Raw genomic sequence first — 26,996 nt, forward strand, 5'->3', positions numbered from 1 at the left:
GGATAAATGGGACCAGGGGATAGATGGGAACAGGGGATAAATGGGACCAGGACATGAAAGGGAGCAGGGAATAAATGGGAGCAAGGGATAAATGGGAGCAGTACATGGAGGGGAGAAGGAATAGGGGACAGCAAGGACCAGGATGGATGGGAACAGAGAATGGGATGGGTGGGAGAAGGGGATAGAGGAGAGCAGGGACCACATGGGAAAGCAGGGATTGGGTGGGAGCAGGAGATGAAGGAAAGCAGGAGCTGGAGGGAGCAGAGGATGAGGAGAACAGGGGATGAAGGACACAGGGACTGTCTGGAGCCGTGCACTCACACCAGCTCATTGTGTGGCATGATGGTGATTTTAATCAGTCTCTTAACGAAGATCTGACACTCAGGACCCCACTGTGCTCTGCCCAGCACCTCTGACTTCCCTTGTTGGGAACAGAAATAAATCCCCCAAAGGGACTGAGAGCCCCTGAAACCCCCCCAGGGCTGAGCTGCATTCCCACATTGCTGGGGACAAAAGGGTGACACGAATGTCCTGAGTCATCAGTGCCCAGGTTTGATTTCACATGGACAGGAGCGTGTCTGTCCCAGCACACCTCTGTCTGTGTGTCCCAGCACACCTCTGTCTGTCTGTCCCTGCACACGTCTGTGTGTCCCAGCACACGTCTGTGTGTCCCTGCACACGTCTGTGTGTCCATCCTCACTGCAGGAGCCCCTTGGGACCCTTCCTGGCCCCATTTCTGCTTTCTCCTCCCCCCCAGATCACCCCGGTGCCGGGTTCCCATCGAGCCTGTGTCTCTCTCCTCTCACCCAGAAGGAAGCCAAGTGCCCCCGTGCCTCCCCCTCAGCCTCTGTGGAATATTTGTGCCCACGGAATGGGCTCATTAAGGCAGAGTAATTAGCAGTCCCTTGGCTGCCCTCCACAGCTCATTCCATTCCCTGTTCCTGCTCTTCCCCACCTCCTGTGCCTCAGCCAGGCTCTGCGGGGATGCTGTGGGGTTGAGCCAGGACATGGGGAGGAGGGGAAAGTTTGGGGTGTCCCCATTTTGGGGAGCAGAGATGGTGTCAGAGAGGGGCTGGAGAGGTTCTGGTGGTCCCTTGGACATGGGAGATGCAGCCATGGAGCAGAACATGGCCTGAAGAAGAGGCAATTTTGGGGTGTCCCCATTTTGGGGAGCAGAGATGGTGTCAGTGAGGAGCTGGAGAGGTTTCTGGTGATCCCTTGGACATGATTCCCCTGCAGATACAGCCACGGTGCTGCACCAGAATAGAGAAGAGGAGGCAATTTTGGGGTGTTCCCACTCAGGAGATGGTGTCACTGAAGTGCTGGAGAGGTTCTGGTGATGCCTTGAACATGGGAGATGCAGCCATGGAGCAGAACATGGCCTGAAGAGGAGGCAATTTTGGGGTGTCCCCATTTTGGGGAGCAGAGATGGTGTCAGAGAGGGGTTGGGGAGGTTCTGGTGATCCCTTGGACATGGTTCCCCTGCAGATACAGCCATGGTGCTGCATGGAGCAGAGCACAGCCTGAAGAGGAGGCAATTTTGGGGTGTTGCCACTCAGGAGATGGTGTCACTGAAGTGCTGGAGATGTTCTGGTGAACCCTTGAACATGGTTCCCCTTCAGATACAGCCATGGTGCTGCACCAGAATAGAGAAGAGGAGGCAATTTTGGGGTGTCCTCACCCTGGGGAGCTGCAGGTGGTGTCACTGAGGGACTGGAGAGGTTCTGGTGATCCCATGGTTCCCCTTCAGTGGGGTTCCAAGGCACAGACAGCCCATGGACTGGGTGTCCCAGTGCTCCCTGGAGCAGGGCAGTGCTCCATGCTGTCCCCAAGGCTGGGATGTCCCTCTGAGGGGGCTCTGTCACCACCTTGGGGAGCAGAGATGGTGTCAGTGAATGCTTGGACATGGGAGATGCAGCCATGGAGCAGAACATGGCCTGAAGAGGAGGCAATTTTGGGGTGTTCTCACCCTGTGGAGCTGGAGATGGTGCCAGTGACTGCTTGGACATGGTTCTCCTTCAGATACAGCCATGGTGCTGCATGGAGCAGAACATGATCTGAAGAGGAGGGAAGTTTGGGGTGTCCCTACCCTGGAGAGCTGGAGATGGTGTCAGAGAGGTGCTGGAGATGTCCTGGTGATCCCTTGGACAGGGTTCCCCTTCAGATACAGCCACGGTGCTGCACCAGAATAGAGAAGAGGAGGCAATTTTGGGGTGTCCCCATTTTGAAGAGCAGAGATGGTGTCAGAGAGGGACTGGAGAGGTTCTGGTGATGCCTTGGTTCCCCTTCAGTGGTGCTGCACTGGGGTTCCAAGGCACAGACAGCCCATGGACTGGGTGTCCAAGTGCTCCCTGGAGCAGGGCAGTGCTCCAGCCTGTCCCCAAGGCTGGGATGTCCCTCTGAGGGGGCTCTGTCACCACCCTGGGGAGCAGAGATGGTGTCAAAGAGGTGCTGGAGATGTTCTGGTGAACCCTTGAACATGGTTCCTCTTCAGATACAGCCATGGTGCTGCACCAGAATAGAGAAGACGAGGCAATTTTGGGGTGTCCTCACCCTGGGGAGCTGCAGGTGGTGTCACTGAGGGGCTGGAGAGGTTCTGGTGATCCCTTGGTTCCCCTTCAGCGGGGAACAGACAGCCCATAGACCTATGAAGCAGGGCATTGCTCCATCCTGTCCCCAAGGCTGGCATGTCCCTCTGAGGGGGCTGTGTCACCCCTGAGGAGCTGGAGATGGTGTCAGAGAGGTGCTGGAGATGTTCTGGTGGTCCCTTGGTTCCCCTTCAGCGGGGAACAGACAGCCCATGGACCTCTGGAGCAGGGCATTGCTCCAGCCTGTCCCCAAGGCTGGGATGTCCCTCTGACGGGGCTGTGTCACCACCTTGGGGAGCAGAGATGGTGTCAGAGAGGTGCTGGAGATGTTCTGGTGATGCCTTGGTTCCCCTTCAGCGGGGAACAGCCAGCCCATGGACCTGTGGAGCAGGGCAGTGCTCCAGCCTGTCCCCAAGGCTGGGATGTCCCTCTGAGGGGGCTCTGTCACCCCTGGGGCACATTTGGCTGGCTCAGGTCGGGCGTGAGCTCTCGCACAGCCCCAGGCCTCCATCACAGCACCGACTCAGACATCCTGGCCCAGCTCCACCAGCTTCCACCCAGCGGTTCCTCCTCGCGCAGAAACATCCCAGCAGAAAGGGAGGGGGGTGAATTTATTTATTTTTGAGCCTGCTTTGCTGAGGCAACCAGGCTGACGTGACGGCTGTGGTGGTGCTGGTGGCAGCCTCTCCTCCTTCCTGCCCTGCACAAGGACTTGGCTGTTCCTGGGAGCAAAGGGGGGACCCTCTGGGTGTCCGTCCGTCCGTCCGTCCGGCGCCCTCGGGGGCGGGAGTTTGTCTTTGTGCTCGTCCTGTTAACATACTTCTAATTAAGGAAAATTGTCCCCAGGAGCAGTGTTTATCCAGGCCGGTCACAGAGACGGGTTTGTTCTCCCAGGGAGAGGATGTCTGTGGAGGGGGGAAAAAGAGAGACAGAAATTCCTCCAGATTATGGCATTATGTAAATGTATCAAACGGATCATTCCCTATAAAAAAAAAAAAAAAAGGAAAGTAGGAAACCGATGGATTTCAGCAGCCCTGGGGATTGCATTCCTGACGAGCCTCCGCCGGCGTTTCAGAGCCGAAATATTCGGCGACTTTTCCAAGATGTTTTTCCTTCCAGGCCGCGTGCCCTGAGCGCCTGGGGGGGCTCTTGGGGCCACCCCCCAGCCCTCCCAGGCTTCTTTTCTTGCTGGGTGGCAATTTGGCCACAGTTCCTGCTTGCCCTTTGTGCCCAGAGCAGGGGACGTGGTGTTTGCTGCTCTCCGTGGGATGTGGTGTGGACGGGAACCATGGATTCCATGGTTTGTGTCAAGGCTGGCTGACCCTGGGGAAGCAAGAACCAGCTGTTTATAGGACTTGAATATTCTTTCTTTATTCTTTATTTCTTTATTATTCTTTATTTTTTTATAATTCATTATTTATTTTTTATTATTCATTATTTCTTTATTATTCGTTATTTAAATATTATTCGTTTGTGTCAAGGCTGGTTGACCCTGGGGAAGCAAGAACCAGCTGTTTATAGGACTTGAATATTCTTTCTTTATTCTTTATTTCTTTATTATTCTTTATTTTTTTATAATTCATTATTTATTCTTTATTTCTTTATTATTCGTTATTTAAATATTATTCGCTTGTGTCAAGGCTGGTTGACCCTGGGGAAGCAAGAACCAGCTGTTTATAGGACTTGAATATTCTTTCTTTATTTTTTATTTCTTTATTATTCTTTATTTTTTTATAATTCATTATTTATTCTTTATGATTCGTTATTTTTTTATTATTCGTTATTTAAATATCATTCGTTTGTGTCAAGGCTGGTTGACCCTGGGGAAGCAAGAACCAGCTGTTTATAGGACTTGAATATTCTTTCCTTATTTTTTATTTCTTTATTATTCTTTTTTTATTATTTGTTATTTATTCTTTATTATTCATTATTTATTCTTTATTATTCGTTATTTCTTTATTATTCATTATTATTTATTATTTATTATTTATTATTTATTATTCGTTATTCTTATTCGTTATTTAAATTTTATTCGTTTGTGTCAAGGCTGGTTGACCCTGGGGAAGCAAGAACCAGCTGTTTATAGGAGTTAAATATTCTTTCTTTATTTTTTATTTCTTTATTATTCTTTTATATTATTTGTTATTTATTCTTTAGTATTCGTTATTTATTCTTTATTATTCATTATTATTCATTATTTATTATTCGTTATTCTTATTCGTTATTTAAATTTTATTCTTTTGTGTCAAGGCTGGTTGACCCTGGGGAAGCAAGAACCAGCTGTTTATAGGACTTTAATATTCTTTCTTTATTTTTTTATTTCTTTATTATTCTTTATTTTTTTATAATTCGTTATTTATTCTTTATTATTCGTTATGTCTTTATTATTCATTATTATTTATTATTCATTATTCTTATTCATTATTTAAACATTATTTTTTTGTGTCAAGGCTGGTTGACCCTGGGGAAGCAAGAACCAGCTGTTTATAGAACTTTAATATTCTTTATTTCTTTATTATTCTTTATTTTTTTATTATTCGTTATTTTTTTATTCATTGTTTCTTTATTATTCCTTATTTATTATTCGTTATTTAAATATTTTCCGTTTGTTTCAAGGCTGGTTGACCCCGGGGAAGCAAGAACCAGCTGTTTATAGGACTTTAATATTCTTCATTTATTCTTTCTTTATTTATTCTTTATTTCTCTTTATTTCTCTTTATTTCTCTTTATTTCTTTATTATTCTTTATTTAAAGTCAGATGTTGGCTTTAAACACTCCATCTCTATTCTCTGTCCCTTGTGCTGGGCCAAGGGGGAAAATGCTCCTGAGCAGAATGGGAACAAGGATTTGGTGTCAGTGCCCAGGGATGTTTTTGGCTGCTTCTGATGTCCTGCTCTCCTGGAAATGCTCCCTTGAGGAACAGCATGGAAGTGGAATTTCTCCCAGGCTTGGAATCATGGAATTATTAAAGTTGGAAAACCCTCTAAGACCCTCGAGTCCAACCATTAACCCAGCACTGCCAGGTCATCACCAAAATGTGTCCCCAAGTGCCACATCCACGCATTTCAGGAGGAATTTCTTCATGGAAAGAGTTGGAATTTCTTCATGGAAAGGGTTGTCAGGCATTGGGAGGGGTTCTTAGGGAGGGTGCCCATCCCTGGAGGTGTCTGAGGAACATCTGGATGTGGCACTCAGGGATGGACTCGATGGTCCTGGAGGGTTTTTCCACCTCAGGGATTCCAAAATTCAGGGAAATTTTGCTGTTTTGTATTTTTCCTGAGCTTTTTGAACCTCTGTGGGTACAGGGAGGTTTCTCCTTTTCCTTGCTCAGCCTGGAGGAGCTGCTGGGTGCCTTCATCCCCCTCGCAGCTGTTTGTGTCCCTGATGGTCCTGGAGGGTTTTTCCAACCTCAGGGACTCTGGAATTCAGAGATTGAAAAGTTGGAAAACCCTCTGAGACCCTCGAGTCCAACCATTAACCCAGAGCTGCCAGGTCATTGCTGAGCTGTGTCCCCAAGTGCCACATCCATGATGTTTCTGGCTGCTTCAAGTTTCTCCCAGACTTAGATTCATGGAATTATTGAGGCTGGAAAAGCCCTTTAAGACCCATCAACCCAGCCCTGCCAGGTCATCACCAAAATGTGTCCCCAAGTGCCACATCCACGCATTTCAGGAGGAATTTCTTCATGGAAAGGGTTGGAATTTCTTCATGGAAAGGGTTGTCAGGCATTGGGAGGGGTTCTTAGGGAGGATGCCCATCCCTGGAGGTGTTTGAGGAACATCTGGATGTGGCACTCAGGGATGGACTCGATGGTCCTGGAGGATTTTTCCACCTCAGGGATTCCAAAATTCAGGGAAATTTTGCTGTTTTGATTTTTTCCTGAGCTTGTTGAACTTCTATGGGTACAGGAGGTTTCTCCTTTTCCTTGCTCAGCCTGGAGGAGCTGCTGGGTGGCTTCATCCCCCTCACAGCTGTTTGTGTCCCTGATGGTCCTGGAGGGTTTTTCCAACCTCAGGGACTCTGGAATTCAGAGATTGAAAAGTTGGAAAGCCCTCTGAGACCCTCGAGTCCAACCATTAACCCAGAGCTGCCAGATTGTCACTAAAATGTGTCCCCAAGTGCCACATCCACACGTTTCAGGAGGAATTTCTTCATGGGAAGGCATTGAGAGGGAGGTGGTGGAGTGCCCATCCCTGGAGGTGTCTGAGGAACATCTGGATGTGGCACTCAGGGATTGGTCACAGCTTGGACTCGATGGTCCTGGAGGGTTTTTCCACCTCAGGGATTCCAAAATTCAGGGAAATTTTGCTGTTTTGATTCTTTCCTGAGCTTTTTGAACCTCTGTGGGTACAGGAGGTTTCTCCTTTTCCTTGCTCAGCCTGGAGGAGCTGCTGGGTGCCTTCATCCCCCTCGCAGCTGTTTGAGGACTGTCGAAATCCCTGGGTTTAATCCGAGGGAAGATTTTGTGTGTGTTTCCTTCCTCCTCCTGTCAGGCCACAATTGATGTGTTTGCAGACTGCACAGCGACTGATTCATGCAGAGCAAAGTTATTTGCTGGCTCAGCAAAGCTCCTTCCCCAAAAAAACAAAAAAAACCAAACCCAAACCCACAGCCCTGCAGTGCCTCGCTGGGAGTGGGGTAAATCCAGTTGAGGGAGGGAGAATTTGGGGCTGCAGCTCCAGTGGGAAATGTGGGAATTGTTTCAAGGAGATCTTTGGGTGGGATTGTCCCACCTGGAGCTCTGGGATCCCAGAGGAAGGAGGAGATCAGGGTTGGAGGGTTGGAGCCAGGCTGGGAGAGATGGGGGTGAGAAGGGTCCGGGGAAGGCTCAGAGCCTCTTCCAGTACCTGAAGAGGCTCCAGAAAAGCTGGAGCTTAAAAGGGTCCAGGGAGAGCTCAAAGCTTCTTCCAGTGCTTGAAGAGGTTCCAGGAGAGCTGGAGAGGGAGCATTCAGAAGATCTGGAGCTTAGAAGGGTCCAGGGAGAGCTCAAAGCTTCTTCCAGTGCCTGAAGAGGCTCCAGAAAAGCTGGAGAAGGAGACTCCAGAAGATCTGGAGCTGAGAAGGGTCCAGGGAAGGTTCAGGGCTTCTTCTTGTACCTGAAGAGGCTCCAGAAAAGCTGGAGAAGGAGGTTCCAGAAGAGCTGGGGGTGAGAAGGCTCCAGGGAAAGTTCAGGGCTTCTTCCAGTGCTTGAAGAAGCTTCAGGAGAGCTGGAGAGAGAGGATCCAGAAGATCTGGAGCTTAAAAGGGTCCAGGGAGAGCTCAAAGCTTCTTCCAGTGCTTGAAGAGGCTCCAGAAAAGCTGGAGAAGGAGACTCCAGAAGATTTGGAGCTTAGAAGGGTGCAGGAAAAGTTCAGGGCTTCTTCCAGTGCTTGAAGAGGCTTCAGGAGAGCTGGAGAGAGAGGATTCAAAAGATCTGGAGCTTAAAAGGGTCCCAGGAAAACTCGGAGCTTCTTCCAGTGCTTGAAGAGGCTCCAGAAAAGCTGGAGAAAGAGGATTCAGAAGATCTGGAGCTTAAAAGGGTCCAGGGAGAGCTCAAAGCTTCTTCCAGTGCTTGAAGAGGTTCCAGGAGAGCTGGAGAGGGAGGATCCAGAAGATCTGGAGCTGAGAAGGCACCAGGGACAGCTCAGAGCTTCTTCCAGCACCTGAAAAGGCTCCAGGAGAGCTGGAGAAGGAGGTTCCAGAAGATCTGGAGCTGAGAAGGCTCCAGAGAAAGTTCAGGGCTTCTTCCAGTGCTTGAAGAGGCTTCAGGAGAGCTGGAGAGAGAGGATCCAGAAGATCTGGAGCTTAGAAGGGTCCAGGGAAAACTTGGAGCTTCTTCCAGTGCCTAAAGAGGCTCCAGAAGAGCTGGAGCTTAGAAGGGTCCAGGGAAAGTTCAGGGCTTCTTCCAGTGCTTGAAGAAGCTTCAGGAGAGCTGGAGAGAGAGGATACAGAAGATCTGGAGCTGAGAAGGCTCCAGGGAAGGTTCAGGGCTTCTTCTTGTACCTGAAGAGGCTCCAGAAAAGCTGGAGAAAGAGGATTCAGAAGATCTGGAGCTTAAAAGGGTCCAGGAAAAGTTCAGGGCTTCTTCCAATGCCTGAAGAGGCTCCAGAAAAGCTGGAGAAAGAGGATTCAGAAGATTTGGAGCTGAGAAGGCTCCAAGGAAGGTTCAGGGCTTCTTCTTGTACCTGAAGAGGCTTCAGGAGAGCTGGAGCTGATAAGGGTCCAGGGAAAACTCAGAGCTTCTTCCAGCACCGAAAAGGCTCCAGAAAAGCTGGAGAGGGAGGATCCAGAAGATCTGGAGCTTAAAAGGGTCCAGGGAGAGCTCAGAGCTTTTTCCAGTGCCTGAAGAGGCTCCAGGAGAGCTGGAGAAGGAGGTTCCAGAAGGTCTGGAGCTGAAAAGGCTCCAGGGATAGCTCAGAGCTTCTTCCAGGGCCTGAAGAGGCTCCGGGAGAGCTGGGGACAAGGGCTTGGAGTGACAGGACACAGGGAATGGCTTCCCACTGACAGCAGAGTGGGTTTAGGTGAAATTTTGCAGATTTTGGGAAGAAATTTTGGAGATTTTGGGGAAGAAATTCCTCTCTGTGAGGGTGGGGATGCCTCTGGATCCCTGGAAGTGTGCAATGCCAACCTTGGAGCAACCTGGGATAGTGGAAGGTGTCTCAAGCGGGACTGAGATGATCTTTTGACCCAAACCAGTCTGAGATTCTGTGAAAGGGGAAAATCCCAGCCCAGTGTGACAGGGTTTTGTGGCAGGGACCTCAGGAACAGCTCAGTGGGGCTCACTCAGGCCCTGGAGGGTGTGAAACCAGGAAACATCTGTGAGCGTGGCTTTTGGGGTTTCCTGAAGTCGCCAACCCGCCCGTGTTGAGCAATTTTAATGAAGTTCCCTCATCCTCCATCCTCCCCCTCTCCTAAATGGGGCTGCTGGCCTGGACCCCATCCCCGTCCCTGTGAGGGTTTTTTGGCTGCCTGTCCCAGGAAGAGCCTTGGAAAGCTGAAAAAGCTGAAATTTCCCTGCTCTCTGCCCCCACCAGCTCCTTTCCAAAGGCTCCCAAATAAATAAATCTTGGGAAATGAGCTCGGCTCGTGTCGCAATCGCCGGGGTTGAGCAAGGAGAGGGATTTGTTCCAAACTGGGAATTTTTTTTGGCGGGGGGAGAGGCACCCAAAGGGGGTTTTGGGAGGGAAGGGGGTGGTGGGATTCTCTGGAAATCATCTATGACCCCTCCAGGGGACAGGGTGGGCCCTGCTGCTCCCCTCAGATGGGTTCAAAGGTGTTTTTATGGCCATGGGTGGTCGTGGCACCATCCCTGGGCATCCATTCTTGAAGGGGGACACAGAGGGAGAGTCCCCCCCTCTCCAAAACTTGAGAAGGAGGGAGGTTAAAGTGTCTGCAGGCCAATGCCAGGGGTTAAAAATAGCTGTTTTCTAAATTAGCTCCCAGCAGAAGTTCGAGAGGAAATCCAGGTTTAGCTGAGGCTACAAGAAAGAGGCTGAAAATAATAATAATAATTGTAATAATAATGAAAATAACAACAGTGGTATAATAAAAAATAAAAATAAAAAGTGATTCCTGCGAAGGAGAGGGGAGGATGGTGAGCAGGGAGAGATGGAAAACAAAAGCCTTTGAGGAGGGTAATGCTTTCCAGCTGCAAAAATAAAGCCTGGGAGAGGAGCAAGTGCTTGCATCACCCTCAGCCCTGTGCTGCCCTGCTTGGAGCTGGGGCTCATCTGGAGCCCCCCAGCTGCACCAGGGCCTGGACTGGGGCAGGATGGGTGTGAGGGGAAATGTGGGGCTGCAATTCTGTGCCTTGTTTTGGGTATTTTCCTCTTTAAATATTGGGCTGGGGCTCATCTGGAGCCTCCCAGCTGCACCAGGGCCTGGCTTGGGGCAGGATGGGTGTGAGGGGAAATGTGGGGCTGCAATTCTGTGCCTTGTTTTGGGTATTTTCCTCTTTAAATATTGGGCTGGGGCTCATCTGGACACCCCCAGCTACACCAGGACCTGGATTGGGGCAGGATGGGTGTGAGGGGAAATGTGGGGCTGCAATTCTGTGCCTTGTTTTGGGTATTTTCCTCTTTAAATATTGGGCTGGGGCTCATCTGGAGCCCCCCAGCTGCACCAGGACCCTCTTTTCCCCTGGATGGGTATGAGGGGCATGTGGGACTGGAATTCTGTGCCTTGCTTTGGCTTTTTTCCCCTTTGAACATTGGGATTGGGCTCATCTGGACACCCTCAGCTGGACCAGGACCTTCTTTTCCCCTGGATTGGGACAGGGAATTCTGTGAGGGGAACATGGGGCTGCAATTCTGTGCCTTGTTTTGGCTTTTTTCCTCTTTGAGTGTTGGGATTGGGCTCATCTGGAGCCCCCCAGCTGGACCAGGACCCTCCTTTCCCTTGCGTGAATATGAGGGGGATGTGGGGCTGCAATTCTGTGCCTTGTTTTGGGTATTTTCCTCTTTAAATATTGGGCTGGGGCTCATCTGGAGCCCCCCAGCTGGACCAGGGCCTGGGTTGGGGCAGGATGGGTGTGAGGGGAGTGTGGGGCTGCAATTCTGTGCCTTGTTTTGGGTGTTTGAGTGTTGGGCTGGGGCTCATCTGGAGCCCCCCAGCTGCACCAGGACCCTCTTTTCCCCTGGATGGGTATGAGGGGAATATGGGGCTGCAGTTCTGTGCCTTGCTTTGGCTTTTTTCCCCTTTGAACATTGGGATTGGGCTCATCTGGACGCCCCCAGCTGGACCAGGACCTTCTTTTCCCCTGGATTGGGGCAGGGAATTCTGTGAGGGAAAACGTGGAATTCTGTGCCTTGTTTTGGGTGTTTTTCCTCTTTAAGTGTTTGACTGGGGCTCATCTGGACACCCTCAGCTGGACCAGGACCCTCTTTTCCCCTGGATGGGTATGAGGGGAATATGGGGCTGCAATTCTGTGCCTTGTTTTGGCTTTTTTCCCCTTTGAGCATTGGGATTGGGCTCATCTGGACGCCCCCAGCTGGACCAGGACCCTCCTTTCCCCTGTATGAATATGAGGGGGATGTGGGGCTGCAATTCTGTGCCTTGTTTGGGCTTTTTTTCTCTTTAAATATTGGGCTGAGGCTCATCTGGAGCCCCCCAGCTGGGCCAAGGCCTGGATTGGGGCAGGATGGGTGTGAGGGGAGTGTGGGGCTGCAGTTCTGTGCCGTGTTTTGGCTTTTTTTCCTCTTTAAATATTGGGCTGGGGCTCATTTGGAGCCCCCCAGCTGGACCAGGACCCTCTTTTCCCCTGGATGGGTATGAGGGGAACATGGGGCTGCAATTCTGTGCCTTGTTTTGGCTTTTGTCCCCTTTGAGCATTGGGATTGGGCCCATCTGGACGCCCCCAGCTGCACCAGGACCCTCTTTTCCCCTGCATGAATATGAGGGGGATGTGGGGCTGCAATTCTGTGCCTTGTTTTGGGTGTTTTCCTCTTTAAATGTTGGGCTGGACTCAGCCCCACCTCGGAGGGAGAGGTGGGAAAGGGGCTCTGGGATGGGTTGGACCCCTCCAAGAGCAGAATTTGGGGTTCAGAGCCGTGCTGAGGCCCCCTGAGCCGTTCTGCCAACGCTCCCCATCCGCCCCTGCTTGGATCTCTCCCCTGGTCCTGTGACTGTGACTCAGCCACGCAGGCGCCCGCCAAGCTCTGCTTTTTTTGGGGAATTCTTGCACATCCCTTTGCTCGAGCGTTCCTCGCCCCAGCAGGGCCCTGCCACCCCCTCCCCACGTCACAGCGGGGTTTGGGGGTGCTGCTGGTGACAGCAGAGCTCTGTCTTGGCCTTTGGTACCCCAATGTGCATTTTAGGTGGTTTTTATCCCAAACCCCTCTTGCTCCAGGAGCTGGGGGTCCTGGTTGGAGCAGGAGCCCCCCAAACCCTGTGCCAGCCCTGGCACGCTGTGAGCCCTGTTTGGGGTTGATTCCTTGGTTTTGGCTGTTCCCACTTGATTTTACATCCCTTTGCTCAAGTGTTTCTCACCCTGGCATGGCCCTGCCACCCCCTCCCCATGTCACAGGGGGGTTTGGGGAGCAGGGTGACAGTAGGACTCTGTCTCAGGGGCAGAATGTGGCCTTTGGTACCCCAATGTGCATTTTAGGTGGTTTTTATCCCAAACCCCTCTTGCTCCAGGGAGCTGGGGGGTCCTGGTTGGAGCAGGAGCCCCCCAAACCCTGTGCCAGCCCTGGCATGCTGTGAGCCCTGTTTGGGGTTGATTCCTTGGCTTGGTTGAGGTTGTTTCCTCCTTGTTTGAGGTTGATTACTTGTTTTGGGCTGTTCCCACTTGATTTTACATCCCTTTGCTCAAGTGCTTCTCGCCCCAGCACCGCCCTGCCACCCCTTCCCCATTCCCAGTGTTCCTGCAGGGTGACCCCCCCATGTCACAGTGGGGTTTGGGGAGCAGGGAAAGGCTGTGGGTGCTCCTGGTGACAGCAGGACTCTGTGTCAGGGGCAGAATGTCACCCCAATGTGCATTTTTAGGTGGTTTTCATCCCAAACCTCTCTTGCCCCAGGAGCTGGGGGGTCCTGGTTGGAGCAGGAGCCCCCCCAAACCCTGTGCCAGCCCTGGCACGCTGTGAGCCCTGTTTGGGGTTGATTCCTTGTTTTTGGCTGTTCCCACTTGATTTTACATCCCTTTGCTCAAGTGTTCCTCGCCAGAACAGCCCCCCATCCTCAGGACCCTGCCACCCCAAGTTTTCACCCCAAACCCCTCTTGCCCCAGGAGCAGGAGCCCCCTGAGCCCTGTGCCAGCCCTGGCACGTTGGGCAGCACTTTGGGAGCCCTGTTTGGGGTTGATTCCTTGGGTTTGGCTGTTCCCACTTGATTTTACATCCCTTTGCTCAAGTGTTTCTCACCCTGGCATGGCCCTGCCACCCCCTCCCCATGTCACAGGGGGGTTCGGGGAGCAGGGTGACAGCAGGACTCTGTCTCAGGGGCAGAACTTGTCACCCCAATGTGCATTTTTAGGTGGTTTTCATCTCAAACCCCTCTTGCTCCAGGAGCTGGGGGGTCCTGGTTGGAGCAGGAGCCCCCCCAAACCCTGTGCCAGCCCTGGCACGTTGTGAGCCCTGCACCAGGCTTGGTTTGGGGTTGATTCTCATTCCTTGGCTCGGGCTGTCCCCACTTGTTTTTACGAGCTGCCTCTCGCAGCCTCGCCCTTCCTGAGGAGGGTGAGGTCAATGTCCCCATCCCTGTCCCCATCCCTGTCCCCATCCCTGTCCCCATCCCTGTCCCCAGGGCCACAAAATGAGCTGGCTGAGCTGGCCTGGCTCGCTCAGGGATGGGGATTGGGGTGTGTGCACCCCAAACTCTCTCTGTGTGCTCAATCCCAGCCCGGCTGTGTGGATGGAGAGCCCTGGGATCGAGGGTGGGGTGGGGGCATTGCAAAATCTCCTGGCTGGGTTCGTGTTTTCCCTGTTTTTCTGTGTTGGTTAATAATTCAGTGCTGTCTGGCCCTGCTCCACCAGGGCTGTCTGGGTCTCACTGACCTTGGGGTCCTGAGGATGAGGGGCTGTTCTGGCCCATCCTTGATCCTTTGGGGGTGTCTGGGTCTCACTGACCTTGGGGTCCTGAGGATGGGGGGCTGTTCTGGATTATCTTTGCTCATCTGGGGCTGCCCAGGTCCTGCTGGCCTTGGGGTGCTGAGGATGGGGGATCATTGTGCCCCATTCCTGCTCTCCCAGGGCTCTCTGTGTCCTCCTGATCTTGGGGTCCTGAGGATGGGGGCCTGTTCTGGCCCATTCTTGCTCATCTGGGGCTGCCCAGGTCCTGCTGGCCTTGGGATATTGGGATTTGGGGGTCATTGTGCCCCAATCTTACTCCTCTGGGGTGTCCAGGTCCTGCTGGCCTTGGAGTACTGGGACTGGGGGGTTTCTGTGCCCCATCTCTGCTCTCCCAGGGCTCTCTGAGTCCTCCTGATCTTGGGGTTCTGAGGATGAGGGGCTGTTCTGACCCATCCTTGATCCTTTGGGGCTGTCTGGGTCCTGCTGACCTTGGGGTTCTGAAGATGGGGGGCTGTTCTGGCCCATCCCTACTCTTCTTTGGCTGTGCAGGTCCTGCTGTCCTTGAGGTGCTGGGGTTGGGGGGTTGTTGTGCCCCTTCTCTGCTCTTCCAGGGCTGTCTGGGTCCTGCTGACCTTGGGGTGCTGGGGCTGGGGGGCTGCTCTACCCCATCCCTGCTCCTTCCTCCAGGCCTCTGAGTCCCTCTGACCTCTGGGTCCTTCTGCCCAGGGCTGCTTTGCCCAATTCCTGCTCCTCCAGGGCTCTCTGAGTCCTGCTGATCTTGGGGTCCTGGGTCTGGGGTGTCATTGTGCCCCATTCCTGCTGTGCCCCATTCCTGCTGTGCCCCATTCCTGCTCTGCCCCGTCCCTGCTCTGCCCTATCACTGCTCTGCCCCATTCCTGCTCCTCCAGGGATGTCCAGATCCTGCTGACCTTGGGGGTCCTGGGGCTGGGGGGCTGCTCTACCCCATCCCTGCTCCTTCCTCCAGAGCTCTCTGCCTCTCTCTGAACTCTGGGTCCTTCTGCCCCATCCCTGCTCTGCCCCATCCCTGCTCCTCCAGGGCTCTCCAGATCCTTTTAGCCTCAGGATGCTGGGACTGGAGGGTCCCTGTTCCTCATCCCTGCTCCTCCAGGGCTCTCTGAGTCCTCCTGATCTTGGGGTCCTGGGGCTGGGGGGGTCATTGTGCCCCATCCCTGCTGTGCCCCATCCCTGCTCTGCCCTGTCCATTCTCACTGTGGTGCTGCATTGATGGAGGTGCAGGTTCTGGGGCTGCACCAAACCAAAGGACAGCTCTCCAAAACAAACCCTTGGCATCTCTGGGAGCAGCAGCCCCTCAGCCTGGCCTCTGTCCCGGCAGGCTCAGGAGGGGCTGAGCAGCTGAGCCCTGGCCAGGCAGGAATTCAGGCGCGTTGGGCTGATCGGATTTAACTGGTTTAATTAAACACTCACTGGCTTTCACTGGTTTAATTAAATACTCACATGCTGCCTGCCAGGTGCTGCCTCTCACCTGCCCCAGCCCCAGGGTGTCCCTGCAGCTCTGGATTAGCTCTGCTCCCACCTTGCCCAGCAGGTTCTGCCCTCGGTGCCACCTGTGCCACCCGTGGGGCTGCTGGAGCCCCTTCCCTGCTGCCCACTCCCTTCAGCAGCAGCACCTGGCCGAGCTTCCCCTGCCCCACTGGGGTTCCTGAGGGATGGATTCCCAATGCTTCTGCAGGGTGAATTCCCAGTATTCCTGCAGGGTAAAGTCCCAGTGTTCCTACAGGGTGAATTCCCAGTGTTTCTACAGGGTGAATTCCCAAGATTTCAGCAGGATGAATTCCCAGGATTTCTGCAGGGTGAATTTCTGGGGTTTCTGAGAGATGAATTCCCAGTGTTGCTGCAGGGTGAATTCCAAATATTCCTGTGGGATGAATTCCCAGTGTTCCTGCAGGATGAATTCCCAAGATTTCAGCAGGAGAAATTCCAGTGTTTCTGAGGGATGACTTCCCTGTGTTTCTGCAGGAAAAATTCCCAATATTCCTTCAGGGTGAATTCCCAGTGTTCCTGCAGGATGAATTCCTAGGGTTTCTGCAGGGTGAATTCCCATTATTCCTGTGGGATGAATTCCCAGTGTTGCTGCAGGGTGAATTCTTAATATTCCTTCAGGGTGAATTCCCAGTGTTTCTGCTGGGATGATTTCCCAATATTCCTACAGGATCAATTCCCAATATTTCTGTGGGATGAAATCCCTGTATTCCTGTGGGATGAATTCCCAGTGTTTCTGCAGGATGCTCTCCTGGTTGTGTGTGATGTTTTTGACTTCTCTGGGGGCTGCAGTTCTCCCTGGGGAGCAGAGGATGGGCTGCCATGGGTGCTGTGGGTGCCCTGTGGGTGCTCTGGGTGCCCTGTGGGTTCCATGGGTGCTCTGGGTGCCCTGGATGCCCTGTGGCTCCACGCAGGGTGACCAGGGCAGATCCTTGCTGTGGGTGCAGCTCCCAGTGCATTCATGGCTCCCATGGGTTCATTCCTTGGCTGTGCTGGTGGTTGTGACCCTGGGGGTGCTGTGGGTGCCCTGTGGGTGCCATGGGTTCTGTGTTTGCTGTGGGTGCCTTGTGGGTGCCCTGTGGGTGCTGTGGGTGCCCTTTGGGTGCTGTGGGTGCTGTGTTTGCTCTGGGTGCCCTGTGGATGCCTTGTGGGTGCCCTGAACGTGCTGTGGGTGCCCTGTGGGTGCCCTGTGGGTGCCGTGGGTGCTGTGTTTGCTCTGGGTGCCCTGTGGGTGCCTTGTGGGTGCCTTGTGGGTGCCCTGAACGTGCTGTGGGTGCCGTGGGTGCTGTGTTTGCTGTGGGTGCCCTGTGGGTGCCGTGGGTGCCATGAGAGCCCTGTCACTCCATGCAGGGCAGGTCCTTTCTAGGGGTGCAGATCCCAGTGCATTCATGGCTCCCATGGGTTCATTCCTTGGCCATGCTGGGGTTTGTCACCCGGGGGGCTCCTGGCTCTGTCCCTCCCTTCCTCACCCCCCTTTCCCTCCCTGTCCTGGCCCAGATGTGGAGCAGATGGCCATCGACTGGCTCACGGGCAACTTCTACTTCGTGGATGACATCGACGACCGGATCTTCGTGTGCAACAAGAACGGGGACACCTGTGTCACCCTGCTGGACCTGGAGCTCTACAACCCCAAGGGGATCGCGCTGGACCCGGCCATGGGGTGAGTCCTGGCAGTTCAGCACCCTTGGGGACAGCTGGGGACCCTTCCTGTGCCTTGTTGAGTCCTCCCTGCAGGGACATTTGTCACCCAGCCTGGCCTGGCAGCAGCTGGATCCTGTGGGACACACCTGGCCCAGCTCAGGAGAAGCTTCTGCTTCCAGCTTTGTTCCAGATTGTAGGAGCTGGAGTGGTTTTTGGGACCTGGAGTGGTTTTTAGGACCTGGAGTGGTTTTTAGGAGCTCAGACCTGTGGGACACACCTGGCCCAGCTCAGGATCAGCTGCTGCTTCCAGCCGGTGCCACACAACGTGGGCACAGCTTTGCCCCAGATTTTGGGGAGCTGGAGTGGTTTTTGGGACCTGGAATGGTTTTTGGGCCCTCCCTGCAGGGACATTTCCCACCCAGCCTGGCCTGGGCACAGCTTTGCCTCAGATTTTGGGGAGCTGGAGTGGTTTTTGGGACCTGGAGTGGTTTTTGAGACCTGGAGTGTCTCCGTGCACAGCCAGAGCATCTCCCTGGTGTCTGTGTGTCCATCCAAGATGTGGGCACAGCTTTGCTCCGGATTTTGGGACCTGCAGTGGTTTTTGGGACCTGGAATGGCTTTTAGGAGCTGGAGTGACTCCATGAACAGCCAGAGCAGCTCCCTTGTGTCTGTGTGTCCATCCAAGACGTGGGCACAGCTTTGCCCCAGATTTTGGGACCTGGAGTGGTTTTTGGGAGCTGGAGTGGCTCCATGCACATCCAAAGCAGCTCCCTGGTGTCTGTCTGTCCAGCCCCTGCCTCCTGCACAGCCCTGAGGATGAGGATGCCAGGATGCTGAATCATGGGGGCAGCTCAGGGCACCCCTGGCAGCTGCCAGCCCCTGGGAGCTGCTGTGGCAGAAAAACCACTAAAGAGGAAAATTCCCCTCCTTGCCAGCTGATGGGCACTTCCCTCCTGGCTCAGGGTGGAAAGAGCTGGTGTTATTGAGCAGAAAATCAGGAGTATTTCATATAAACAAACAAATATCTCAGAGAATCCTGGAGGGAGCTCCAGGGCTGGTGCAGACAAGCCCCAGAGGTGGCTGAGTTAAGTTCCTTGGGTTTAACACAATCCCAAATGTGCCTGTGGGACTCTTCCAGTGACACCAACACATCTGAAGGTCCCAGAAACTCAGTGCCAGACCCCAGGGCATCTGTCAGAACCCAGAAAATTCCTTTGGATGCCCTGGAGGGCTCCAGCCCGAGCTGAGAGACCTTGGCACAGAGCCCAAGACCCCTGTGCCTTTGGAAAAAATAATTACCAACCTGTATATGAAGGATTACAAGTCAAGGAAGTTTAAGTAGAATAATAGTTAGTTTGTCACGGGGTGAAAAATCAATTTTTGGGGTTTTTAGAGTGGAGGTTCAGGGGGCAAGATGGAAGAATCTGGGCATGTCCTGTCCTGTCCTTCTTCTCCTTCTTCTTCTTCTTGGCCTCCATCTCCTGCTGTGATGGTGGCACTTTTAGACTGGTTTAGAGTAGAAGCTCAGTGTCTAACATAGGTGATAGGTATTGGGAAGTTATGGTGAATATTGTACACATAGTTTTTAGTATAAAAGGAGAACACCAGTGTGTCTCAACCCAACCAGCTGGACAGAGCTTGGTGGGTCAGAGATAGAATTTTATAGATAAAAAGCAATAAACAATCTTGAGAACAAGAATAGAGGGGTTCTGACTCCTTCTTTAACTAAGAAAAGAGAGTTTTTAATGCATCTCAAAGTCACTCTGACTAGCAGAGATCCCGAGAGGATCTTCTGCTGTGATGGTGACACTTTGGGATTGGTTTAGAGTAGAAGCTCACTGTCTAACACAGGTGATAGGTGTTGGGAAGTTATTGTAAATAATGTAATGTAATTTAGAGTATAAAAAGATAACACCAGTGTGCATCAACCCAACCAGCTGGACAGAGCTTGGTGGTTCAGAGATAGAATTTTATAGATAAGAAACAATAAACAAGCTTGAGAACAAGAATAGAAGAGCTCTGACTTCTTCAACTAAGAAAAGTGAGTTTCTAACGCATCTCTAAGTCACTCTGACCAGCAGAGATCCCAAGAGCATCTTCTGCTGTGATGGTGACACTTTGGGATTGGTTTAGAGTAGAGACAAACTGTCTAACGTAGGTGATTGGTATTGGGAAGTTATGTTGAATATTGTACACGTAGATTTTAGTATAAAAAGATAACACCAGTGTGCCTCAACCCAGCCTGCTGGACAGAGCTTGGCGGGTCAGAGATAGAATTTTATAGATAAAAAACAATAAACAATCTTGAGAACAAGAATAGAGGGGTTCTGACTCCTTCTTTAACTAAGAAAAGAGAGTTTTTAATGCATCTCAAAGTCGCTCTGACCAGCAGAGATCCCAAGAGGATCTTCTGCTGTGATGATGGCACTTTGGGATTGGTTTAGAGTAGAAGCTCACTGTCTAACACAGGTGATAGGTGTTGGGAAGTTATTGTAAATAATGTAATGTAATTTAGAGTATAAAAAGATAACACCAGTGTGCCTCAACCCAACCAGCTGGACAGAGCTTGGTGGTTCAGAGAAAGAATTTTATAGATAAGAAACAATAAACAAGCTTGAGAACAAGAATAGAAGAGTTCTGACTTCTTCAACTAAGAAAAGAGATTTTCTAATGCATCTCTAAGTCACTCTGACCAGCAGAGATCCCAAGAGCATCTTCTGCTGTGATGGTGACACTTTTGGATTGGTTTAGAGTAGAGACAAACTGTCTAACGTAGGTGATTGGTATTGGGAAGTTATGTTGAATATTGTACACGTAGATTTTAGTATAAAAAGATAACACCAGTGTGCCTCAACCCAACCTGCTGGACAGAGCTTGGTGGGTCAGAGATAGAATTTTATAGATAAGAAACAAGAATAGAAGAGTTCTGACTCCTTCTTAACTAAGAAAAGAGAGTTTTTAATGCATCTCAAAGTCACTCTGACCACAGAGATCCTGAGAGGATCTTCTGCTGTGATGGTGACACTTTGGGATTGGTTTAGAGTAGAAGCTCACTGTCTAACACAGGTGATAGGTGTTGGGAAGTTATTGTAAATAATGTAATGTAATTTAGAGTATAAAAAGATAACACCAGTGTGCCTCAACCCAACCAGCTGGACAGAGCTTGGTGGTTCAGAGAAAGAATTTTATAGATAAGAAACAATAAACAAGCTTGAGAACAAGAATAGAAGAGTTCTGACTTCTTCAACTAAGAAAAGAGATTTTCTAATGCATCTCTAAGTCACTCTGACCAGCAGAGATCCCAAGAGCATCTTCTGCTGTGATGGTGACACTTTTGGATTGGTTTAGAGTAGAGACAAACTGTCTAACGTAGGTGATTGGTATTGGGAAGTTATGTTGAATATTGTACACGTAGATTTTAGTATAAAAAGATAACACCAGTGTGCCTCAACCCAACCTGCTGGACAGAGCTTGGTGGGTCAGAGATAGAATTTTATAGATAAGAAACAAGAATAGAAGAGCTCTGACTCCTTCTTAACTAAGAAAAGAGAGTTTCTAATGCATCTCATAGTCACTCTGACCACAGAGACTCCGAGAGGCATCCACACATCCAAATCCTCCCCCTCCCAAGGCTCACCCTGGCTCTGAGTTTGTCTCTTGTCTCACAGCAAGGTGTTCTTCACCGACTACGGGCAGATCCCCAAGGTGGAGCGCTGCGACATGGACGGGCAGAACCGCACCAAGCTGGTGGACAGCAAGATCGTCTTCCCCCACGGCATCACCCTGGACCTGGTGAACCGCCTGGTCTACTGGGCTGATGCCTACCTGGACTACATCGAGGTGGTGGATTACGAGGGCAAGAACAGGCACACCATCATCCAGGGCATCCTGGTGAGTGGGGCTGGGGGAGAGGGAGCCAAGCTTGGGTGCTGCTGGTCTGCAGCTGGGACTTTGGAGGTTCAGCAAAGAACATGCTGAGCACTGAGCGTGGTCCTGCCAAGGATGGCCTTGATGGGCAAGGCCACACTGATGGTCAGTGATGGACAAGAGCTATCGGGTGGGATGGACATCATTGATGGTCAGTGACGGACGAGAGCTGTTGGGTGGGATGACCATCACTGAGGGCCCGTGATGCACAAAAGCCATGAGGTGGGATGGACAATACTGATGGTCAGTGATGGGCAAGAGCTATTGGGTGGGATGACCATCACTGATGGTCAGTGATGGATGAGAGCCATCAGATATGATGACCATCACTGATGGTCAGTGATGGACAGGAGCCCTCAGATGGGATGTCCATTACTGATGGCCAGTGATGGATGAGAGCCATCGGGTAGGATGGACATCACTGATGGTCAGTGGTGGAGAAGAGCTATTGGGTGGGATGACCATTACTGATGGCCAGTGATGGACAAGAGCTGTCAGATGGAGTGGGCATCGCTGATGGCCAGTGATGGATGAGAGCCATCAGGTGGGATGGCCATCACTGATGGTCAGTGGTGGAGAAGAGCTATTGTGTTGGATGGACATCACTGATGGCCAGTGATGGACAGGAGCCCTCAGATGGGATGTCCATTACTGATGACCAGTGATGGATGAGAGCCATCAGGTGAGATGGACATCACTGATGGTCAGTGGTGGAGAAGAGCTATTGGGTGGGATGGCCATCACTGATGGTCAGTAATGGACAAGAACCATCAGGTGGAATTGGGGGTTTTGTGTGTCCTGGAGCCTGGCTCTCACAACTCTTCAATACCTTATTGCTCTCATAACTCCTAAATCCCTTATGGACTCACCTGATACCTTCCAGATCGAACACCTGTATGGCCTGACTGTCTTTGAGAACTACCTGTACACCATCAACTCCTAAATCCCTTGTGGCTCTCACAACTCTTAAGTCACTTGTGACTCTCACAACTCCTGAATCCCTTATTGCTCTCGCAACTCCCAAATCCCTTGTGGCTCTCGCTACCTGTACACCACCAACTCCTGAGTCCCTTGTGCCTCTCACAACTCCTGAATCCCTCATGGCTCTCACAACTCCTAAATCCCTTATGGACTCACCTGATACCTTCCAGATCGAGCACCTGTACGGGCTGACTGTCTTTGAGAACTACCTGTACACCTCAACTCCTAAATCACTTGTGACTCTCACAACTCCTGAATCCCTTATTGCTCTCACAACTCCCAAATCCCTTGTGGTTCTCACTACCTGTACTCCACCAACTCGTAAATCACTTGAGGCTGTCATAATTCCTAAATCCCTTGTGGCTCTTGCTACCTGTACACCACCAACTCCTGAGTCCCTTGTGCCTCTCACAACTCCTAAATCCCTTATGGACTCACCTGATACCTTCCAGATCGAGCACCTGTACGGCCTGACTGTCTTTGAGAACTACCTGTACGCCACCAACTCGGACAACGCCAACGCGCAGCAGAAAACCAGCGTGATCCGCGTCAACCGCTTCAACAGCACCGAGTACCAGGTGGTGACACGGGTGGACAAGGGTGGAGCCCTGCACATCTACCACCAGCGGCGCCAGCCCACAGGTGGGACCCTCACCTTGGAGCAGCAGCTCCCTGGTTGCTCTGCCAGGGGTTTGGGTGGGGTTTTAGGAGGAATTTTATTCATGGGAAGGGTGGTGAGGGATTGGGAGCTGCTGTTTCTGGTGGTGTGCAAGGATTGGGTGGATGTGGTTGGGCTGATAAGGTGGGGATTGGTCACAGGTTGGATTCAGTGATATTGGAGGTGTTTTCTGACCTCAAGGATTTTGGGATTCCTGCTCCTCAGGGTCCTGGAGGCTGCTAAACATCCCCCTTTTCCTGCTGGAGCTGTGTCTCTTCCCATGAGAGCTGCTCCACGTGGTTGATGGATCGTGGAGATTACAGAGATGTGGGATCTTAAAATACAGATGTGGCATCTTAAAATATTGATGCTCCCTCACCACCGTCTCTGGTGGTGTGCAAGGATTGGGTGGATGTGCTTGGGTTGATAAGGTGGGGATTGGTCACAGGTTGGACTCAGTGATATTGGAGGTGTTTTCTGACCTCAGGGATTTTGGGATTCCTGCTGCCCACAACATCCTGGGGTTCCCTCTTTTCCTGCTAGAGCTGTGTCTCTTCCCATGAGAGCTGCTCCACATGGTTGATGGATCATGGAGATTACAGGCATGTGGGAGCAAATGTGACATTTTAAAATATTGATGCTCCCTCTTACTCTCTGTCCCCATTGTTGGCACGGTCACCCTGGTGCTCCCAAGCATTGAGGGAATTCCAAGGAGCTGAAAGGCTCCAGTGCTGCACCAACCCCTCCCTGCATCCATCCATCCATCCATCCCTGCCTGTTCCACCCCCAGCACCTTCCTGCAGTTAATCAATTTACTCCTTATAAATCCTCTTAGTGTCTGCAGCCTGCTCGGCTTTTTCCAGAATACAGAATTAATCAGGAGATTTCTGAGCGGGGTTAGGAGTGTGATTAAGGGGCTCTGTGGCTGTCCCCACTCCCAGGGCTTGTCCCACTGGTGCAGCAGGATGGGGCAGTGTGTCCACGTGGCTGTGGTGCTGTGCTGGGACATGCTGGCTTCTCCTCAGGGATTCTTCCCATGGGAAGGTCCTTTCCCATCTCTGTGCTGTGCTCAGCCTTTCCCTGACTGCCTGGGAGCTCCTGGGAGGAATGAACCCCCTCAAAGCCCAGGGGAGCATCCCCATGTCCCTGTGGTTGCAGCCCTGTCCCCCCTGTATCCCTGTCCCCTCTGTGTCTGTGTCCCCCCCCTGTGAGAATCTACAAAATCAGAGGGTTTTGGGGAAAGCTGCAAAAGGCAGGCCTCAGAAACAGCAAAACTGTGATTAGAGCTAAGCAGCAGCCATGAGATAGGTCAGCAGAAAAATTATTTAAAAAGTAGAAAAGCAAAGACAAATAGAACAATGGTCTGTGTATTAATGCTTGTTTAGAATAACTCTTTAAGCTACAGAAAGTTTATCTAGTGAGATATTAGGAAGTTTGAAGCTTACTAGTGGAACTCTGTGCGTTGTATTTTAAGGCTTACAAGCAGGTATTGTATTAGAAATAAGCAAGCATTGTTTTAACCAAAGGTACCTGTGTTTATAGTGACTAGATAGAACTACTGTCAATGTGCTTTTGCTCTGTGTGATTGGTCAAAAAATTTATAAAGTGAGTTGTATCATTAAATTCTGTGTCTGCTGCCTGAGATGTGAGCCGGTGACATCTTCCCATTGTCATAACCATGTAATGAGAGGGATGCTGGAAAATAAAACAGCTCAAGTCACGTTCCACAGCAGCCCCATCCCGTTTGTGATTTGTACAGAGACCCCTGGCCAGCGATACCCCACATGCTGCCTGTCCCCGCAGTGTCCCTGTCCCCCCAGTGTCCCTGTCCCCCCTGTATCCCTGTCCCCTCTGTGTCCCTGTCCCTCCAGTGTCCCTGTCCCCCCTGTATCCCTGTCCCCTCTGTGTCTCTGTCCCCCCTGTGTCCCTGTCCCCTCTGTGTCTCTGTCCCCCCAGTGTCCCTGTCCCCCCAGTGTCCCTGTCCCCCCTGTATCCCTGTCCCCTACATGCTTCCTGTCCCCTCTGTGTCTCTGTCCCCTCTGTATCCCTGTCCCCCACATGCTTCCTGTCCCCTCTGTGTCCCTGTCCCCCACGTACTCCCTGTCCCCCCTGTGTCTCTGTCCCCCACATGCTCCCTGTCCCCCACATGCTCCCTGTCCCCCCTGTGTCTCTGTCCCCTCTGTATCCCTGTCCCCCACGTGCTCCCTGTCCCCCCTGTATCTCTGTCCCCCAGGTGCTCCCTGTCCCCATTGTGTCCCTGTCCCCCAGGTGCTCCCTGTCCCCTCTGTATCCCTGTCCCCCACATGCTCTCTGTCCCCCAGGTGCTCCCTGTCCCCCCAGTGTCCCCAGCAGCTGCAGCCCCTCTCTGTGTTGCAGTGAGGAGCCACGCCTGCGAGCCAGATCAGTTTGGGAAGCCAGGAGGCTGCTCCGACATCTGCCTGCTGGGGAACAGCCACAAGAGCCGGACCTGCCGCTGCCGCTCCGGCTTCAGCCTGGGCAGCGACGGGAAATCCTGCAAAAGTGAGTGCTGCCTTTCCTGGGGGGATCTGTGGGGTGAGGGGCTGGAGAGAAAGGCTCTGCATGCCCTGCTGTGAGCCCACCACAGCCCCAGTGCCACCTGCCACCGCCATGGCACTGCTGTCTCTCCGCAGAGCCCGAGCACGAGCTGTTCCTGGTGTACGGGAAGGGACGTCCTGGCATCATCCGGGGCATGGACATGGGTGCCAAGGTGCCCGATGAGCACATGATCCCCATCGAGAACCTGATGAACCCCAGGGCTCTGGACTTCCATGCTGAGACTGGCTACATCTACTTTGCTGACACCACCAGTTATCTCATAGGGCGCCAGAAGATCGATGGCACGGAGAGGGAGACAATCCTGAAGGATGGTGAGTGGCCAAGGGGCCTGGCCTTGCAGGAAAGATAATAAAATGATTATCATAATAATAATTTAATAGTAATAATAATAATTGCAATAATTATATATATATATATATAAAAATATATATAAATTTATAGTAATTATGAATAACATATAGTAATTAAAATAAAATAAAATAGATTAAATGATAGTAATTTATTTCTATATTAATTTATATATTTATATATAATAATAATTTAATAGTAATATTAGTAATAGTAATTTATACATATATAAATGTATATATCATGTAAATGACAATAATTTATAATAATTATAAATAATATCTAGTAATAACAATAACAATAAAACCAAATAAAGAAATTATAGTAATATATAAATTATATATATATTTATATAATAATTTAATAGTAATAATAATAGTTGTAGTAATAATATAATATTATAATATAGAATATCTATCATATAGTATATATATCATATATAATCATATTATTATATATCAATATATCATATTTTATCATATCAATTATACTATCATATAGTATATATATCATATTATAATCATATAACATTGTCATAATAATATAATAATTTAATAGTAGTAATAATGATAATAATTGTATAATAATATAATCTTATCATATAGAATATATATAATACATATAATCATATTATCCTATCATATTAACATAATAATGATACTATTATATGATAATATGATTATATATATTATATAATATTATCATAATAATAATCACCTGTCTGAGATACAAGGAGCTTAATACCCAGAATATTCAAACATCCATTAGCTCAGGATGATCCCACTTGACATGTCTACAGTCCAAATTTTCAGTATATTTAGCATTTCATAATATTTTAGCCGACTTTCCCTAAAATTGTAGCAGATTTTCCATAAAATTTTCTCTGTTCAAAGAGCAGCTCTAGCAAACTTTCTCATCGGGCTGGGTGCCCATCATCCCCCTCAATTTGGGTCAGGATTGGGCACTTTTGGGGCTGTTCCTTCCACTTTTCACCTCCTGCCTGGTGACAAACCCGCTCCAATTTCCCCCCAAAGGCATCCACAATGTGGAGGGCATCGCTGTGGACTGGATGGGGAACAACCTGTACTGGACAGATGATGGCCCCAAGAAGACCATCAGTGTGGCACGGCTGGAAAAGGCTGCCCAGACGAGGAAGACTCTGATCGAGGGGAAGATGACGCACCCCCGTGCCATTGTGGTGGACCCCCTGAATGGGTGAGGGTGCCTGGGTGGGCTGGGCTGTCTGGTGGGGCCACAGGGACGTGGTTG

General features: G+C 50.9%; 1 protein-coding gene across 4 annotated transcripts in view; it reads left to right on the forward strand.

The window, feature by feature from the left end:
* LRP1 (LDL receptor related protein 1) overlaps window positions 1–26,996 on the forward strand; it is a 136,274-nt gene that overhangs the window by 43,841 nt on the left and 65,437 nt on the right. For all 4 annotated transcript variants that reach the window (XM_074530904.1, XM_074530906.1, XM_074530905.1 and 1 more), the window contains exons 7-12: window positions 17,093–17,255; window positions 20,905–21,127; window positions 22,597–22,786; window positions 25,179–25,322; window positions 25,454–25,690; window positions 26,762–26,942. In XM_074530904.1, the coding sequence (XP_074387005.1) occupies window positions 17,093–17,255; window positions 20,905–21,127; window positions 22,597–22,786; window positions 25,179–25,322; window positions 25,454–25,690; window positions 26,762–26,942 (1,138 nt within the window). The remainder of the gene's footprint in view (window positions 1–17,092; window positions 17,256–20,904; window positions 21,128–22,596; window positions 22,787–25,178; window positions 25,323–25,453; window positions 25,691–26,761; window positions 26,943–26,996) is intronic.

Source organism: Zonotrichia albicollis, chromosome 33, assembly GCF_047830755.1.
Source record: "Zonotrichia albicollis isolate bZonAlb1 chromosome 33, bZonAlb1.hap1, whole genome shotgun sequence".
NCBI classification, from domain to species: Eukaryota; Metazoa; Chordata; class Aves; order Passeriformes; family Passerellidae; genus Zonotrichia; species Zonotrichia albicollis.